Source organism: Delphinus delphis, chromosome 4 (genome assembly GCF_949987515.2).
Source record: "Delphinus delphis chromosome 4, mDelDel1.2, whole genome shotgun sequence".
In the NCBI taxonomy this organism is placed as follows: Eukaryota; Metazoa; Chordata; class Mammalia; order Artiodactyla; family Delphinidae; genus Delphinus; species Delphinus delphis.
Genome location: NC_082686.1, coordinates 131,386,722 through 131,404,598, shown reverse-complemented (window position 1 = coordinate 131,404,598; position 17,877 = coordinate 131,386,722). Strand labels below are relative to the sequence as shown.

At 41.8% G+C, this 17,877-nt stretch overlaps 1 protein-coding gene across 2 annotated transcripts in view; it reads right to left on the bottom strand.

Moving 5' to 3' along the window:
- Window positions 1-17,877, bottom strand: part of CPNE4 (copine 4) — a 577,328-nt gene that overhangs the window by 141,406 nt on the left and 418,045 nt on the right. For both annotated transcript variants that reach the window (XM_060011465.1, XM_060011466.1), the window contains exons 5-7: window positions 15,502-15,576; window positions 4,370-4,453; window positions 1,300-1,389 (exon numbers count right to left, since the gene is read on the bottom strand). In XM_060011465.1, the coding sequence (XP_059867448.1) occupies window positions 1,300-1,389; window positions 4,370-4,453; window positions 15,502-15,576 (249 nt within the window). The remainder of the gene's footprint in view (window positions 1-1,299; window positions 1,390-4,369; window positions 4,454-15,501; window positions 15,577-17,877) is intronic.

Here is a 17,877-nt window from a genome sequence, read left to right as displayed (position 1 = left end):
GGGAGTTGGTGCCCCCAACATGAATGTTTAGTCTGCCTAACAGACATATAATTCCATTGGGGTGGTAGGTGTCCCAGGCTTTTAAGGTCTCAAGCCATTAACCACCTCCATTATCCAGCTTCCCTGGCTCTGCTTTTAGGCTGTCACACAACCTTCTGAAAACTGTCTTCCCCATGGTTTGCCCACATGGAGAAAATGCTCTGGTAAAGCTGATATGAATGTTGAGTCTGCTTGAGGGTCATGTTTCTCACTGAACATGAACCTGTTGGCCTTTTGATTTATAGCTCTGGCCTCTATTGAATTTACTCAGTCGTCCTGAGTTGGTAGAGTCACCTCTGGGACACTGACAACATGGAGCTTCTGGACTTCCAAGGTAGAGAGAGGGCCAGACGAGGGACCATAAGGAATGACTCTGGGAGTCTGCTTCAGGCACTTAGCCTATTGTCCTCCTTTGATCGTCCTGACTCTTATAATGAGTCTTTTCTTCCAACTTCTACATTCCCATGATTCTCAAAAAGCCTGTGTGGTAGACTGAAAAAAGTGGCCACCATACTCTGCAGCTCCTCCCGCCAAGAGGTAGAGTCCATGTCCTATTTCCTCATCCCTGAATCTGGGATGGCTGTGTGACTGGCCAATAGAACGCAGAGGAAGTGACCTCATGTGAGTCTGAGACTGGGCCTCGAGACGTGCATGTTTTGTCCTGGCTCTTTTGGACCCTAAGGTTGCTGAGTGTGTAAGTCAAGCTAGCCTGCTGATCGATGAGAGACAAATGGCCCCGCCACCCTGATCATTCCAGATGACAGCCAGACAAACTCCAGAAGCAGAGGTGTCCTGCTCAGGTAAGCTGACTGCAAATACATGAGGAAGTCCATGCAAGACCAAGAAAAGAGGCTCCTAGATGAACTCAACTTGACAATGTACAGAATCATAAGCTAAATAAATGGCTATTGTTTTAAGCATTAAATTTTGGAGTAGTCTGTCATGCAGCGGTAGATAACTGATAACAACAGTATTTGTGTTTTTAATAACTCCCAAATATACCCTGAACTTATTGCCACAGTTTCTCTCCTAGAGGCCATGGGATTTGCCACTTAACGTAACATGATTGAGATTTATCTCATGTTATCTCAGGAGCTTCGATGGCTCCAGCAGAAAGGAGAGCCCTTGTTTCTTCCATCAAGATGCTAAGAGATTTGGGTAAATGATACAGAAGATTTGGGGTTTGCCAACATTCACTTGAAGAGAAAGAGGAGGGGTAAATATGTAAAATTACATTTCTCAGACAGACAGATTTCTGACCTTCAGCCGGCGGTCGGGATCTCCACTGCATAGAGAATTTACTGATACTTTGAATGATTTCCAGGCTGGGCTTAAGTTATTCATCACAACCTGAGGAAAAAAGGAGAGGAGTGGTGGGTGGGAGAGTAAGTGCTTGACATTTTCACATTTCAACATAAAAACTGCTTGAGAAACACTGTGGTGCTTATGATAAGGACAATTGTCTGGAAAAGGTGCCTTAATGAAAACTTGGAGTAGTAAACCTTTCAAGGGTGCCCACTAGGTGGATCGTTATGGGCAGAACTCTTGCGGTCACTGGCCTGGCTGTTATTTCATGAATAATGACAATAATATTGTCCAGTATGTGGATGCTGGAGAAGACCCCTTCTATATCCAAAGGGGTTGGGATTAAGGAGATGGGCTGCCTCTGCCTCTGAGAAAGTATCGCCAGTTCTGTAGGACTGTCAGTCCTATGGCATAAATTCTCTTCTAATGAGGTCAGCATACGTAAAGCCTGTCGGTGTGTGTGTGGGGTGTGTGGCAGGACAATTCTGCTGCTGAAGAACTGAGCAGTCTTTGGTGACCTGTGACCTTGGTTAGATCAGATTGCAAGTCAGAAGAAAAGTTTCTAGAAGAAAAATCCCAGGAATACATTTATACTAGGTATGCTCGGAAGGCATAACAGGGCAGATCTTCAGGATCACAAACTAAGACTGCAATATTGTGAAACCCTTTTAAAAGCAGTTTACTAATCATGAACTTGGCTAAATCCTGCCTGAGTCTATTCGAGTCAAGTCTTATTCTGCCATCAGATGATTCAGTAATTCAATTTGGTTTAGCGTATGAGTATTTGCTCTGTGCCTAAGATTGTACTGTGTACTCTAGGGCAGGGGCTACCAAAGTGTGGTTCCTGGACCAGCAGGAACTTGGTAAAAATGCAAATGTCTAGATTCCACCGAGACCTACTGACAGAAACTCTCGAGGTGGGCCGTTAGGTGATTCTGATGCATGATATTTGAGAACCACTGCTCTAGGGGACATACAAACGAAGTTAAATGGAGTTCTGTCATATTGACTTTTCTTCCTATGAAGTTTTTAGTTAGCAGAGCCTTAGAATTGTAAAAAAATTAATTCTCTATCTACATAACATAATTATTTTATAAGTGATTCCCTCTTCTCCTGAATTCCTTAATATAATGATGAATTATTGATTATACTGTAGGCTCATTATTACATTTCCTTTAATGCATTAAAAAGTAGAAAAATAATGTTCCTATGTGACTGCTTTTTGTTCTCATTCGCTGAATGAGCAAAGTGATAGTGAGAAGAAAAGTTAGATAAAATTGTTTTGGTTAATTTAAATTTCTCACCCTTGTATAGAAATACTAAAAAGTGAAGATGTTTCATTACAACAGTTTCATAAAACTCAATAGCAGATCAAAATTTCAACTAGAAATTTCCGCTGAAATTAAAATCTCTGTGTGTGTGTGTATGCACACACACACATGTGCTTACCCAGAAAGAAAGGTATTGCCTGGTATTTTTTTTGTATCTATTGAGTAAGAAAGAGGAAAAATCAATGTTATGTTGATTGACTCATTGGAAAACTTCACAATCACAATTCTTATGAGATTCCAGGAGCCCCTCACAATGGGGTATGGGGAAGAGTTAGAGGGGAACAGGGGAATTTACCTCTTCTTGGAGGGATGCCGTCAGGAGTGAAGAAGTCTAACAATATGCCACCCCTCTTCTTTCTCCCTGCACATTCAAGTCCCCGTGCACTGGCTCGAGAAAAGTCATGAATGGGTACGACTTCTGATTCTCCCCAACATTTAGTTACTTCTCCTGAGAGAACTTTGTCCCACCAAAGGAATCTTTATGTGGGAAAAAGTTCTATTTGGTGATGGTGATGGGGTGCCACTCAGGGAAACCATCCCAGTTGCATTTGAAACTATTCCCCAGGGAATAGTTTGTGACTGTCCAAAGAATCACATTATACTATCACAGGGAGTGGACATAACTATCAATATTCAACTCCATTCATGTATTCGTTCTTTAGTAGACACACTTTATTAAATGCTAACCATGTACCAGATGACATCCACAGAACTAGCCCGTCCAAGACTATTTGATTCTTGTTTACCTTAAATATGACATGAAAAGTTCCCCTAATGCTACCTGCAACTCTGCTACTTCAGGAAAAAGGAAATGGATTTCCAGTGTAGGGTATGGGAACACAGCACCCCACTATCATCCTGAGAGAGTCATAAGAGTTCCTTCTTCCTTTACCCCACACTGGAAGCACATTTTTCTCTCAGCTCCAAGCCATTCCTCCTTATCAATGCACTTCTCACCCCCACACAGTCTCTCTTGAACTGGCTTGTATATAAAATAAAATAAAAAGTGGAGACTAGGGTTGGTTGTTAAGTGGGTGTGTGGTGGTGGGTAGTGGGGGTGGGATAGTGAAGGATAAGATTCAGAGTCACGTGGAGAGAATGTAGGAGGGTGAGAGGGAGATGCAGCCAGACCAAATGCCTGCTGATACAGGACAGCCATTCGTACGACAGATCTGACATCAGTCCCGTGTATGGACTTTCCCTGGGGAGGCACATTGGCTTCTCAAATTGCAGCAAAGCTCAGGGTCAAACTCAATTCAAACCTCAGCTCTCCCCCTTGCTCACTGGGAAGGTGACTTGACCTCCTCAAAGTTCAGTTTCTTCAACTGTAAAATGGGGTAATAATTCATGTCAATGCATAGTTGTGAGAAGTAAATAAAATGATGCATATGAGATCAGTCAGTCAAATGCTTGGTACCTAGTCATGTTTATTAAATATTAGCTAGTATTCATCTTTTTATTATTAATAAGTTGCTGGCTTTCTGCATTAAAGGTTAATAATGGAAAATCTGGGTGAGAAAGGGTCTCCTCTTACAACACCCACATTGAGAATAAAGAGCCCTGTTAAGGACTGGGAAGACTTCAGGTCTTGAGGTTTAGCTACAGACATTAAGAAAGGGAAGGGGTTTCTCAAAACAGGTCAGTGTTTCATCTTAAAGAGACGAGATGGCACAGCTGAAGACGGCTCTTCTCACCTCAGTTCGGTGCACAAGCTGCTGAGTTGCATCATCATTCATTCGAAAAATTTCCAGAAATGGGTCAGACTTACTGAAGAAATCCTACAATAAATAAGCAGAAATGAGTTGCTTCCCTACCCCCTGCACAAACACATTTGATCCAGCCCTGGATAAAATACCCCTGAATTTGACCCTTCCTTGCTTTATTCTTCCTCCCTGAGACCCACCTTTGGCTAGAATGAGCTGTATCTTAACGCCGAGTCCTTTGAGAAGTAAGGATTGGTTGACTGAAATCCCAAGTAGTCTTCAAAGATCCACCCAAATGCTGGTTCTCTAAGAAGCAGTGTATCTGCTGTCTTAAACATGTTAATTCTAGTTATTGTAAAGTCTATGTCTGATGACTACAGTATCTGGATCACTGTGGGTCTGTTTTTATTATGTTTCTCCACTCTGCCTCTTGTTATGCTTGTTAATTGTTGATTAAATACTAGACACTGTGTAAAAAAAATTATAAAGGCTATAGATGAGTCTTCAGCTTCTGGCAAGCAATTAGAATGGGGGCAGTCACCTGAATCCAATTAGGATTGAGCTCTTTAGAGCCTGGTTTCTTCAAAAGTCTTTAAAGGCCCGACCTATTTCTGATTCCTTTATTCCTTGGGTATAATCCTTAAATGGCTCTCACTCAAAAACTCACTGTTTATGAGGACTGTTTCTTCTTGACAAGCCCTCAAGGCTCATTTCTGTTTGTGAGACTCTGAAAGACTCTGTTTACTTCCATAATCTCTTGGTTCTATAGTTATTGGTTCAGTTTCTGTCTATGCTGCTACTTGCTAATTAGTGAATGCCTTGAGGGGATAAGTCACTCCAAGGGTTGGGCTGCTTCCCTTCTCTACAACTAACCCAAGCTCTCCCTGAAGTCCTGAACTCCAGTTTTACTTCCCCAACTCCATGATACTATTAAAAGCACTGCTCAGTTTCTCTGTTTCTTAGTAGCTATTTTCTGCTAGGCTTCCCAGCTTCTCTATCCCCGGGTTTTATGAATCAGCCTTATGGAATTGCCTTAAGTGGAAAATCTGCATAGAATGTCTGAATCACCTCAGTGGATTTCTCTTCTCTCCAACTTCTCTGACCCTGAATCTTGACTGCCTTAAGACCCTCAAACAGATGTCTCTTGTATCTTGTCCAGTGTTTATAGTTGTTTTCAGTGGTAGAGTAATGTAAAACAAACAGGCACTTTAATACTGGAAGCAGACCTGTCCATATCCTTCTTTTAAACTTGGCTTTTTACACTGATAGATTATAAACTCTCAGACAGGAGTAATTATATCTTATTTTCCTTTATATTTCTACCATAGCACATCTTCTACAGCATCTAGCTTTTCGTGGCACACAGTGTTTACTGAATGTATGAATAAACGCATAAATGGATGAGCGAATGACAAGAAAACCAGGTACAGAATAGGAGGCTATCTCAGCAACAGCTTTGGTCATCACGTTCTTACTATGTATTTCACTAGGTAATTCCCTGCCCCAGAAATCTAGACAGCAGCAAAGCAGAATAAAGTCTATAGCCATCCTAGTCTTTAGCTCGACACAATACTCTCAGGGGATATGCTGATCATGGAGCCCTTATGCTTGATATTAAGATACAAGGAAGGATAAAACCTTTTCTCATCCCTCCAAAGGGCCATAAACATAACAAAGGGTTAAGTATTAATGAATGAATGAATGAATGAATAACAGAGAAGAGGGAAATCAGTGGATTTTGACTGCATAATATGGTTGTGAGGAGGATGTTTCTAGGGAGGGAATGGTGTGAGTGAAGGTGTAAAAGAGTAAACATGGAAAGGACACACCAAGTAGCTGAATTACCCTGCAGCCTCAGGATGTGTAGGGGAGGAATCTGCGGCAGTACTGGTGGAGGTGGCTCCATGAGGTGAAGGGCCTTAAATGCACATCTGGTGTTTGCACTTACCTGAGAGGCAGTTGGGAGCCACTGAAGGATTTTGACCAGGAAAAAATAACATGGTTGGCTCTGTAGTGAAAACTTTGTAGAATACCTTAGAAGGAGGAGGGAGATGGGGATATCTGTCTTCCCTTTGGCTGTCCTCCCTACCCAACCAGGATCAAACACCCAGAGTCTGAAAAATACCCCTCTGCCCTATTTCTGAAGGTGCCTGATAGACAACACAGAGTTTGTCAGTAAGTCTGCCCTGCAAAACTTGTCTCTCCACAAAAATGGCCCCTGCTTTCCTCCCAGACGCACTTCTATCTGATTGTTACCACTATGTGTAGCTGAGCGGAATTTTATGGGGCCTCCCCAGGACAGGCACTTCACCCATATCCTCTGCTTTAGCTTCTCTCTGAAGTACCCAGATAACAGTATTTGAGGCACATTTCCTGAGTTGTTTTACAGATGTGAAAACCTCCCACTAAATGGAAGATGTTAACTACTTGATGACCTGGAGCCTCCTGGAGCCTAAGGATTCATAATGTTAACCCCTGTGACACCACCCTGTTACCTCTCCATCAGCCAGTCAGAGAATTGTGCATGAGCTGATTACATACCCTGCAACCCCTTCTCTCCCCGGGCATTTAAAAAATGCTTTGTGGAGGGAATTCCCTGGCGTTGCAGTGGTTAGGGTTCTGAACTTTCACCACCTTTCACTGGAGAGGGTGAGGGTTCAATCCCTGGTCAGGAAACTAAGATCCTGAAAGTCAAATGATGTGGCCAAAAAAAAAAGCTTTGCTGAATTTTAGAGCATAAGCCACCCGTCTCCTTGCATGACGCTGCAATAAATCTTTCTCTGCTCCAAACTCCGATGTTTCAGTTTGTTTGGACTCACTGTTCATCAGGCACACGTACTTGCACTAACGTACATATCTGCTCAAGACATTTGCCCCTCGAACCTATTTCTGTTTCAATACTCATGTTAGAGAACCAGAGCCTCCCTCCCCAATTCCTAGTGTGGGCACTTTAGCTTGTTCTGCGTGCCCTTGGGGCCCTTCTCCAGGATCCGCAGGCTTTGACCCCTGAGATAGATTGTTGGTCCCTCAGGAAATGTATATATCAATTGTACTTAAGAATTGCTCAACACACTTGAGGAATGCTATCAGTTATTTTTCTTCTTCCTTTTATTGATAATTTTAAATGTTTGCTATCGTTTTTTCAAAAAATAGAAAATATAGAAAGAAGAAAAATGTAGCCCATAATCCCACCCATAATACCACAACTATCAATAACATTTTGATAAATTTTTTTCTAGAATCTAGACATAATTTTCTTTCTTTCTTTTAAAAAATATTTGTGGGTCTTCCCTGGTGGCTCAGTGGTTGAGAGTCTGCCTGCCGATGCAGGGGACACAGGTTCGTGCCCCGGTCCAGGAAGATCCCACATGCCATGGAGTAGCTAGGCCCGTGAGCCATGGTCACTGAGCCTGTGCATCCAGAGCCTGTGCTCTGCAATGGGAGAGGCCACAACAGTGAGAGGCCCGCGTACCGCAAAAAAATAAAATAAATAAAATAAATAAAAAATACTTGTAATTGTACACTATATACACTTTGGTACCCTATTTTTTCCTCTTGGAAGTATATTGCAATGTTTTTTCTGCTTTATTTCACATGATGTTTAGGATTGACATGGAGTTGTCAGGAGGATGTACTGTAACAGGGAAGAGCAAAATCTGACTCCATGTTGGATCTGTTTCTTTGACTTTAACCTTTGCTTTTCATTGCTTTTGTTAGTATAATCATACATAATGGTCTGCGTCAGGGAACCCTGACCCTCTGCCTAAACGTTAAACTAATAGGCCTTTGTTCAGCTCACAGGGAGACAATCTGACCCTGCCCACCTATGAATGGCTGTAGAAAGGAAGAAATTCTCACATACCCTCCCCAATGCTGGCCAAGCCAGGCAAAACTAACGGCCCTTTTACTTTACTTCCTCACCTCCTCCCCATCTCTGTTCTATAAAAGAAGCTGGCATCCAGAGCCCGGTAAGATGGTTTGGGGGACACTAGTCTGCCATCTTCTTGGTCTTCCAGCTTTCCGAATAAAGTCGCTATTCCTTGCCTCAACATCTCATCTCCCGATTTATTGGTCTGTTGTGTGGCGAGCAGAGTGAGCTTGGACTTGGTAACAGTACTATAAATCAAGAAAAGAAAGATCAGGATATAATCTTTGTTTTCAAGTAAATAAAAAATCTAACATGTAGCACACTGGCTTTCAAATCCTGATTCCACTATGTACAGTCTGGGTGAGCTCGACAGGATGTTTAATTTTTCCATGTCTCAGTTTCTTTATCCATAAATGGAGAGGGTATCACCTTTTCCTCATAGCAATGCAGAAGGATTATAGTTGCTGATACACCTAAGTGTTGAGTCCAGTGCCTGGCACATGGTCAGCACTCAGAAAGCACTACTGCTATTAATTATTACCAATAAAAGAGAGAATGCTTGAGGACACTTAGTAAAGCACTATACAAATATCAGGGATGATTACTATTTTTTTAAAATGTTAGTAAGAGCTCTTTTTTTAATATAAATTTATTTATTTTTGGCTGCATTGCGTCTTCGTTGCTGCACATGGGCTTTCTCTGGGGCTACTCAGAGAAAGCAGGGGTTACTCTTCATTGTGGTGCGCAGGCTTCTCATTGCGGTGGCTTCTCTTGTTGTGGAGCACAGGCTCTAGGCACATGGGTTTCAGTAGTTGTGGCATGCTGGCTCAGTAGTTGTGGCTCATGGGCTCTAGAGCACAAGCTCAGGAGTTGTTGTACACAGGCTCATTTGGTCCACGGCATGTGGGATCCTTCTGGACCAGGGCTTGAACCTGTGTCCCCTGCATTGGCAAGTGGATTTTTAACCCCTGTGCCATCAGGGAAGCCCCAGGGATGATTAATATTAAGAAGGCATCTGAGTTCTGAAAATAAAACAACTCATAAGCAGCTCAAATACATCTAAAATGTACACTCAGAGATTCATAGTTAAAAACAACAAATCTGGGCTTCCCTGGTGGCGCAGTGGTTGAGAGTCCGCCTGCCGATGCAGGGGAAATGGGTTCGTGCCCCAGTTCGGGAAGATCCCACATGCCGCGGAGCGGTTAAGCCCGTGAGCCATGGCCGCTGAGCCTGCGTGTCCGGCACCTGTGCTCCACAACGGGAGAGGCCACAACAGTGAGAGGCCCGCATACCGCAAAAAAAAAAAAAAAAAAAAAACAAATCTGTGTCTAATTGTTTGGTTACTTGACCACAATCTGGAATTTTCAGCTTCCTTTGCTTGATCATCAGCATTAAGATGGCCCTTGGGACAGTTCAGTACAATGAAAATTAATGATATAGGCATTTTACTGAAGTTTTGCTATGGTAAAATGTTTTAATAACTTGGAGGCTATGTCCCTGCTCTTTTAGTCCAATATGAAAGAAATTTAGTCAGGTGAGAGGTCAGTAAGCAATCAGCAGAGGTTTGAAAGAGAAAAGGAAGCAGTGCATAGCCATGACAGTGATCATGAAAACAGAATATTGGAACTAGAAAAGATTGTTTGAATGATATAGGGTCATATCCAGATTCTATAGCTTCCTTGCCTTGCAACTTTGGGCAAATTCTTTGACCTCACTATGCATCATCTGGAGACTGGAAATAATAAGACCCATTTTTAAGAATATGGTGAGTTTGGGAGGTAATGTAGTTAGACACCTGACACCTGGTACATTGTAGATGCTCATGAATGATAATTTGCTTTCATTAATGCAGGCTGGATTAGTTTTAAGGCAGGCATACCTGAACATAGTAAAATCACAGCGCAGCATGAGAGAGTTAATGTTGCTATAGAACAGGGGTCAGCAAAGTATGGTAGGTGGCCCAAATTCAGCCCACTGCCTGTTCGTTTGAGGTTTTTTTTAGTTTTTTAAAAATTTATTTATTTACTTTTTGGCTGTGTTGAGTCTTTGTTGCTGTATGTGGGCTTTCTCTAGTTGCAGGGAGTGGGGGTTACTCTTTATTGCAGTGCATGGGCTTCTCATTGTGGTGGCTTCTCTTGTTGCAAAGCATGGGCCCTAGAGCACACAGAGTTCAGTAGTTGTGGTGTGTGGGCTCAGTAGTTGTGGCTTGCAGGCTCTAGAGCACAGACTTGGTAGTTGTAGTGCACGGGCTTAGTTGCTCTGTGGCATGTGGGATCTTCCTGGACCAAGACTTGAACCCGTGTCCCCTGCATTAGCAGGCAGATTCTTAACCACTGTGCCAGCAGGGAAGTCCCATACTGCCTGCTTTTGTGAATAAAGTTTTATTAGAACATCGCCATGCTCATTCATTTACGTATTGTCTATGGTTGTTTTCATGCTGCAAAGGCAAAGATGCATAGTTGGGACAGAGACCATACAACCTGCAAGTCTAAACTATTCACCATCTGACCTTTATAGGAAATGTTTCCCAACCTCTCCTTCAGAGACAGATTCAACTGCTTATACAGCACCCCATCGAACTAGCATCATGGCAATATTAAAAAATACAGCTTATAATGATCATGATTACATACATGAAGAGCACCACGTGAGAATCAGTTCCAACACGCTGTCGTGAATACTTTCTTAGGAAAGGGAGGAGAAAGAACACTTTGTCAGCTTGAATGTTCCAAAGGGATTACATTCATATCTCTACTTGTTAGATTAATCACCAACTAGCTGCTAATGTAATAAATGTGATTTAGGAGTTAAAAAGCCTATCTCTCCACAAAGTGAATTGCATTAACAGTAGACAAATAAGTTATTTCTTGCAAGCCTCGTCTATTTTATATGTGGCTCTCATGAAGCCTACTTAGATTTCAAGGACTCTGGGTTTCCGTCCTGAATAGATAGCTGCTGGTTTCCTGGACAGCATTGGAAAGAGGAGTTTAAAATGACAGAAAATGACAAAAAAGGGACATTATCTGTCATTGTGGTTTGCAAAATTACTATTATACTCCACAATAGCCGTTCTCAAACTTTTTGGTCTCAGGACCCTTTTACACTTAAAAATTACTGAGGACACCAAGGAGCTTTTGTTTATGTGGATTATATCTGTCAATATTTTACCATATTATAAATTTAAACTAAGAAGTTTAAAAAATATTCATTTGTTATATCATTTTAAAAGTAGTAAAGATAAACCTATGACATCATAATAAAAAATAACATTTTAATGGAAAATAATTATATTTTCAAAATGTATAAAACTGTCAGGAGAATGATATCATTTTACATCTTTGTAAATCAATTTAATGACTGAATCAATAGAAAGCAGCCGGATTCTCATATCTGTTGTTGCATTCAATCTGTTGTGATACTAGGCATCATGTAGCTTCTGGAAAACCACTGTACACATGTGACAGAATGAGAGTGAAGAAAGAAAATAATGTCCTAGTATTACTATGAAAATGGTTTTGACCTCATGCATTCTTCTGAAAGGGTCTTGGGACCTGGGACCACACCTTGAGGAGTGCTGCCTTGTAGTATATGTACCCTCACCTTCCTCTTCTCTGGCTCCCCACTTCCCCAAAATACACGGGAACATAACCAAGTTCTCCACAGCCCAAGACCAGTCCAACTTGTATTCATTAACCCTCTTCCCTGAAGAAGATTTAGATTGTAGTTAGGCAACCTGATTGAGTCCCTCTCTGTTACTGATTATCTGTGAGTGTGTGTGTGTGTGTGTGTGGCCTTTGGTAAGTCATTTCACATCTCTGAACCTCGATGTTCTCATACATAAAAGAGAGCAATTGTATTAGGCAGAGCTTTCTACCAGAGGTATGTGGATACCTGGAGGTTACCAGAGTTACTGCAAGGGGAGTAGGGTTCCAGATCTCCATAACTATTGTCTGAATTGGATATAGTGTATTTTTCCCACATATTCATACTGCAATTTTTCAAATGTATATAGAAATTAGTTGCTCTCATAATACTAATTGGAAAATGTTTTAAATTAAGAGATTTGTTTATTTCAGTGGCTTTTAGTCATGGTCTATTTTCTCAATTAATATAAGATTAATTGTTAACATGCAGGTAGCTACACCCTCATTTAGTGCTAAAGGCTAGAAGGAGGTCCTCCTTGGGAACCTCTGGGAACGCTTTTACCAGCTGTGACATGAAATAATTGAAAGCAGCCGGATTCTCATATCTGTTGTATTCTCATATCTCATATCTTTGTATTCTCATATCTCTCATATATATTCTGATTCTATCACAAAAATACTGTGGCAGGTTGATTTTCTACTACAACGTCCACTGTCCACACGCTTTTCTACATTATGACTCCCCCATCAAGGCATGGAGTCGCTCTCCTCCCCTCAACTCTGGGCTGCCTTATGACTCACTTGCATGACTTTGAAGCCTAGGTCAGAAAAGGCCACACAGCTTTTCCTTGCTTCTCTTGGGATGTTCTCTTTGGGAAAAGCCAGCCACAATGTAGAAAGTGTGACAAACCTAAGACCACCGTGAAGACAATCTAGCTGACCGAGCTGGTGGAGCCAAGACTTCCAGCCATCCCATGTGCCAGGCATGTGAGTAAAGCTCCTCCACCAGCTGAGTATAACTGAAGAATTGCCCAGTTGAAACCTGCCTGAATTTCTAACCTCAAAATTATGACATATAATAAAGTAGTTGTTAGTATATTTTGCTCGGTTTTGAGGTGGTTTGTGATGCAGCAATACATAACCAGGCAGCAGTGTCTTTGTGTAAGTAATCTGGCCTTGCTGAGCCTCTGTTTCCTGAAGAGGTTGTGTGAGATGATCTTCATGGTACCATCTTGCTCCTCAACTCTACAACTTTGCCCTCTCTCCACTTGAGACCATTCACCCCCCAGTCCACTGGAGCAGTGGCCTCTGTTTTGGTCTGAACAGGGTCCGCTCCCCTCTGGGTGACTGAGTCTGGGAGAGATACCACCATATTATGGAAGACCTGGGGTCTCCAGCTCCATGATATTGGGGTCTCAGCAATGAGCAATTGAGGGCCCTGGACAATCAGCACAGCTGAGGGTGGGAACGGCCATCGAGAACCACGGTAAGTGCTGCATGGGGCTCTTTCAGTTCTGTGAGCAAGCAAGCACTCATTTGAATGAAGGGAAACTGCTCAAACACCTTAGAGCCAATGTACCCACTAACAAACCCCCATAGCCCCTTGCATTATAACATAAGTCAGCTAGAGGACATGACTAAGTGGAAAGAAGTCATTATAAGCCATTAAGTGAGTAGCTTAAAACTGCAACACACTGACCCAATGGCTTATAATTGTCACCAGGAAAGATGCTACAAAGCAGTCTGGTGAGTTATTCTGAAACTTGAAGATGACGGGAGAGAAAGAGCACGGTGATCACAGGAAGTGAGGGATAAGAGCTTACACCCCACAGACATCAACGCACTCTACAGTTCCCAGCACCTCGCTCAACTAATGTCAAAAGGTAGCAGTTTGTGAAAGTGTCACACAATCCCCTCAGGACAAAAAAAATCCAAATATAATTCTTTCTTAAGAACAAAGTCTTTCTTAATGTCCCCAGGCAAAATGGATTAACCTTTTCAGGATTCTCTGATTGTGTATCATCCTCTTATGGCTCTAGTATCATTATATCACTTGTTGTTTAAATTGATGTGTCACTTAGATGGTGAATTCCAGGTTGTGAGTGTAAGAGTAGTTCAAAGTGTGCCCTTTTCCCGCCAACTGATGCATAACAAGCATACAACAAAGGTTTGGTAAATGAATGATGAACGAGTGGATAAATGAACAAATAAGAGAGTGAATTAATGAATGCATAAATGGACTGAGTACTTTTTGTAGGTGAAAATGAACTATGCCAGGATATAAACTGCTGCTTAAGGCTATGGGGAATTGCTTGAGTGCTTTACCTTTTTTCAGCCTAATGCCTGTAAGCAATTGTTTGAAAAAGCAGTCCCACATCCCCGTATCGCCTCTTCCTTAGTTGTATGCTTGGAAAATGGAGTCCTTTGTGAATACATTTATGGATATGATGTGCTTTTTGACTCAAGGATATGGTTGGAGGGAAATAATAAATATATGGTGAGGTTGGAGAGGAAACTTTTTTTTAAAGGGGTGGAGACTGTAGAACTTTTTCTGTATATACAAGATTAATACGGCCTGTGATAGGGTGGAAGCTGTGAGATACAACAGAAAGAGTACAGATGGGAGTCAGACTGACATGGGACTCAGTCCTCAGTTTTACCACCAACTAGCAGGGTATGGTGGCCATGAGCACGTGCTTTGCAGACCTCCTACTCCAGGGAGTGTAACCTACCATGGACCCCAGCTGCTGTGCTCCGAAATCCAGCCCTGCCCTCAGTCCGAGGCCAGGCTGCCTGTGGGCTGCTCCCAGCCAGTGCTGTGTGTGTAGGGGATATAAAGGCACTCATGGGAGACAAAAGACTCTCTTGCTAGCTAATTTTTGCTCTAGGACTCCTTGATGGCCTTGTGGAACCTTCCTTAGACTACATGGCATTGCAGGAGCTGCCACTTCTCTCCTGCTCTCCTTTATTTATATTCAGACTTACATTGTGGTCTGTCAGCTCTCCCAGATTTCCTCCCAATGTTCCCTACACACGCATTTCTTCTAATAAAATCCTTGCATTGTTAACCCTGTCTTGTTGTCTCTTTCTGGGACTATCTGGATAACACATGGTGTGACCTTAGAAAATTACTTCATCTTTGAATCTGTTTCTTCATTAATGTCTAAACAGGGTTAATAATACCTGTTACATGGGTGCTATAAGAATGACTAACTGTGATCATACTTGAAAGGCTCTTAACCAGGTACCTGGTAAATATAGATGCTTAATAAATGTCACTTTTCTTCCCTTTCACATCTCCTCTTTTCCTGTGAAAAGTTCCTGGCACTGGGGTTAAATTGCATTTACTTATGCACATATGACCTGTGGCATTTGGAAAGAAATGAAGTCTTAGTGTAATAAAGTGGTCCTGTTTTAATTATAGTCCTTCCCACTTCTCATTAACTGCTTCTCAATTTGGGGGAAGCTTAACTTTGCAGACCTCTCTGAAATGTTTGATGTGTTTAATAATGGGAGTTGAAAGGGAAAAAATAGCTGTGAGGGAGAACCTTATTAACTTTGTGTGCTAGTTTTATTATTACCTTCGATAAAGCTGATGCCAAACACTTTACCTTGTCATCCAGTTTCCGTGCGTTGAAGGCAAGTTCAACGTAGTCATCATTGCCAGATAATTCCTCAGCAATCACCTAAAGGAAAAAGGACACATCAGGTGCAGTGGCAGTTGGACAACTAAGCCCAGGAATTCATGAACAATTTAGCTCATGTTTGATCCAAAAATCAACAAAGACTGACATTTGGCATGGAGTTTCCCACAACACAGTAAAGATGGTACAGCATCAACAGGTGTACAGGGAACTCCCTAGAACAGACCACAGAAGATAACTAGATCTCATCTGTGCTGAGCATGAGAACATGAGATATGGGGTGTAAGCTAAGGGAAGAGGTTTTGGAGGAGCAATCAGGAAGAGCTTCTTCCTTCAAAGGTCACACAGCACTGAATGGCACGTCCATAGAATTATATACATTTTCTTCTTTGGGAAGTGACAAAAAAGGAGGAGCAGGCAGCAATATTTCTTCACTGTTTTGAATCACACCAACAAGGGATGGGGAATAAACTGGTCTCTACATCCTTTCCAGACCAACGATCATAAGGTCACCAAAGAAACATTCTAATTCCACTGTTTCAAAAAGACTGTCCTTGGGCTTTGAGTTAGAGAGAGAGAGAGAGGGAGAGAGAGAGAGAATAAGGAACTATACCCTTAACTCTCAAGAACAGAGAATTTCTGACAAAGACTTTGACATAAGTGAAGAGATAATAACCTATCATCTTTTTTCATAAAATATCACTTCCCAATATTGAATAGTGACTCTCAAAACCTTGGAACAGAAACTGGTGGAAAAGAAGTGAGGAGACAGGCCTGAGGAGCAGGGGCGGGAGGTTCGAGACTAAGGTGGTGTGAGAGCCATGTGGAGGACAGGATCTTGGGGCTGTAGCCAGGTGTCAGGGCTATGCCACTGAGGTGGAAGAGCCAAGTTCAAGACACTGGCCCACAAGAGACCTACCAGCTCCACGTAATATCAAATGGCAAAAATCTCCCAGAGATCTCCATCTCAATGCCAAGACCCAGCTCCACTCAATGAACAGTAAGCTGCAGTGCAGGACACCCTATGCCAAACAACTAGCAAGACAGGAACACAACCCCATCCATTAGCACAGAGGCTGCTTAAAATCATAATAAGGCCACAGACACCCCCAAACACACTACCACACGTGGACTTGACCACCAGAAACACAAGAACCAGCCTCATCCACCAGAACATAGACACTAGTCCCCTCCACCAGGAAGCCTACACAACCCAATGAACCAACCTTAGCCACTGGGGACAGACACCAAAAACAATGGAAACTACGAACCTGCAGCCTGCGAAAAGGAGATCCAAAAAACAGAAGGTTAAGCAAAATGAGAAGACAGAGAAACACACAGCAGATGAAGAAGCAAGGCGAAAACCCACCAGACTTAACAAATGAAGAGGAAATAGGCAGTCTACCTGAAAAAGAATTCAGAATAATGATAGCAAAGATGATCCAAAATCTTGGAAATAGAATAGAGAATATACAAGAAACCTTTAACAAGGACCTAGAAGAACTAAAGAGTAAACAAACAGTGATGAACAACACAATAAATGAAATTTAAAATTCTCTCGAAGGGATCAATAGCAGAATAACTGAGGCAGAAGAACAGAAAAGTGACCTGGAAGATAGAATAGTGGAAATAATTACTGCAGAACAGAATAAAGAAAAAAGAATGAAAGGAATTAAGGACAGCCTCAGAGACCACTAGGACAACATTAAACAAACCAACATTTGAATTATAGGGGTCCCAGAAGAAGAAGAGAAAAACAAAGGGACTGAGAAAATATTTGAAAAGATTATAGTTGAAAACTTCCCTAATATGGGAAAGGAAATAGTTAATCAAGTCCAGGAAGCACAAAAAGTCCCATACAGGATAAATCCAAGGAGAAACACACCAAGACACATATTAATCAAACTGTCAAAAATTAAATACAAAGAACAAATATTAAAAGCAGCAAGGAAAAAACAACAAGTAACACATAAGGGAATCCCCATAAGGTTAACAGCTGATATTTCAGCAGAAACTCTGCAATCCAGAAGGGACTGGCAGGACATATTTAAAGTGATGAAGGAGAAAAACCTACAACCAAGATTATTCTACCCAGCAAGGATCTCATTCAGATTTGATGGAGAAACTAAAACATTTACAGACAAGCAAAAGCTAAGAGAACTCAGCACCACCAAACCAGCTTTACAAGAAATGCTAAAGGAACTTCTCTAGGCAGGAAACACAAGAGAAGGAAAAGACTTACAATAATAAACCCAAAACAGTTAAGAAAACGGTAATAGGAACATACGTATTGATAATTACCCTAAATGTAAATGGATTAAATACTCCAACAAAAAGACACAG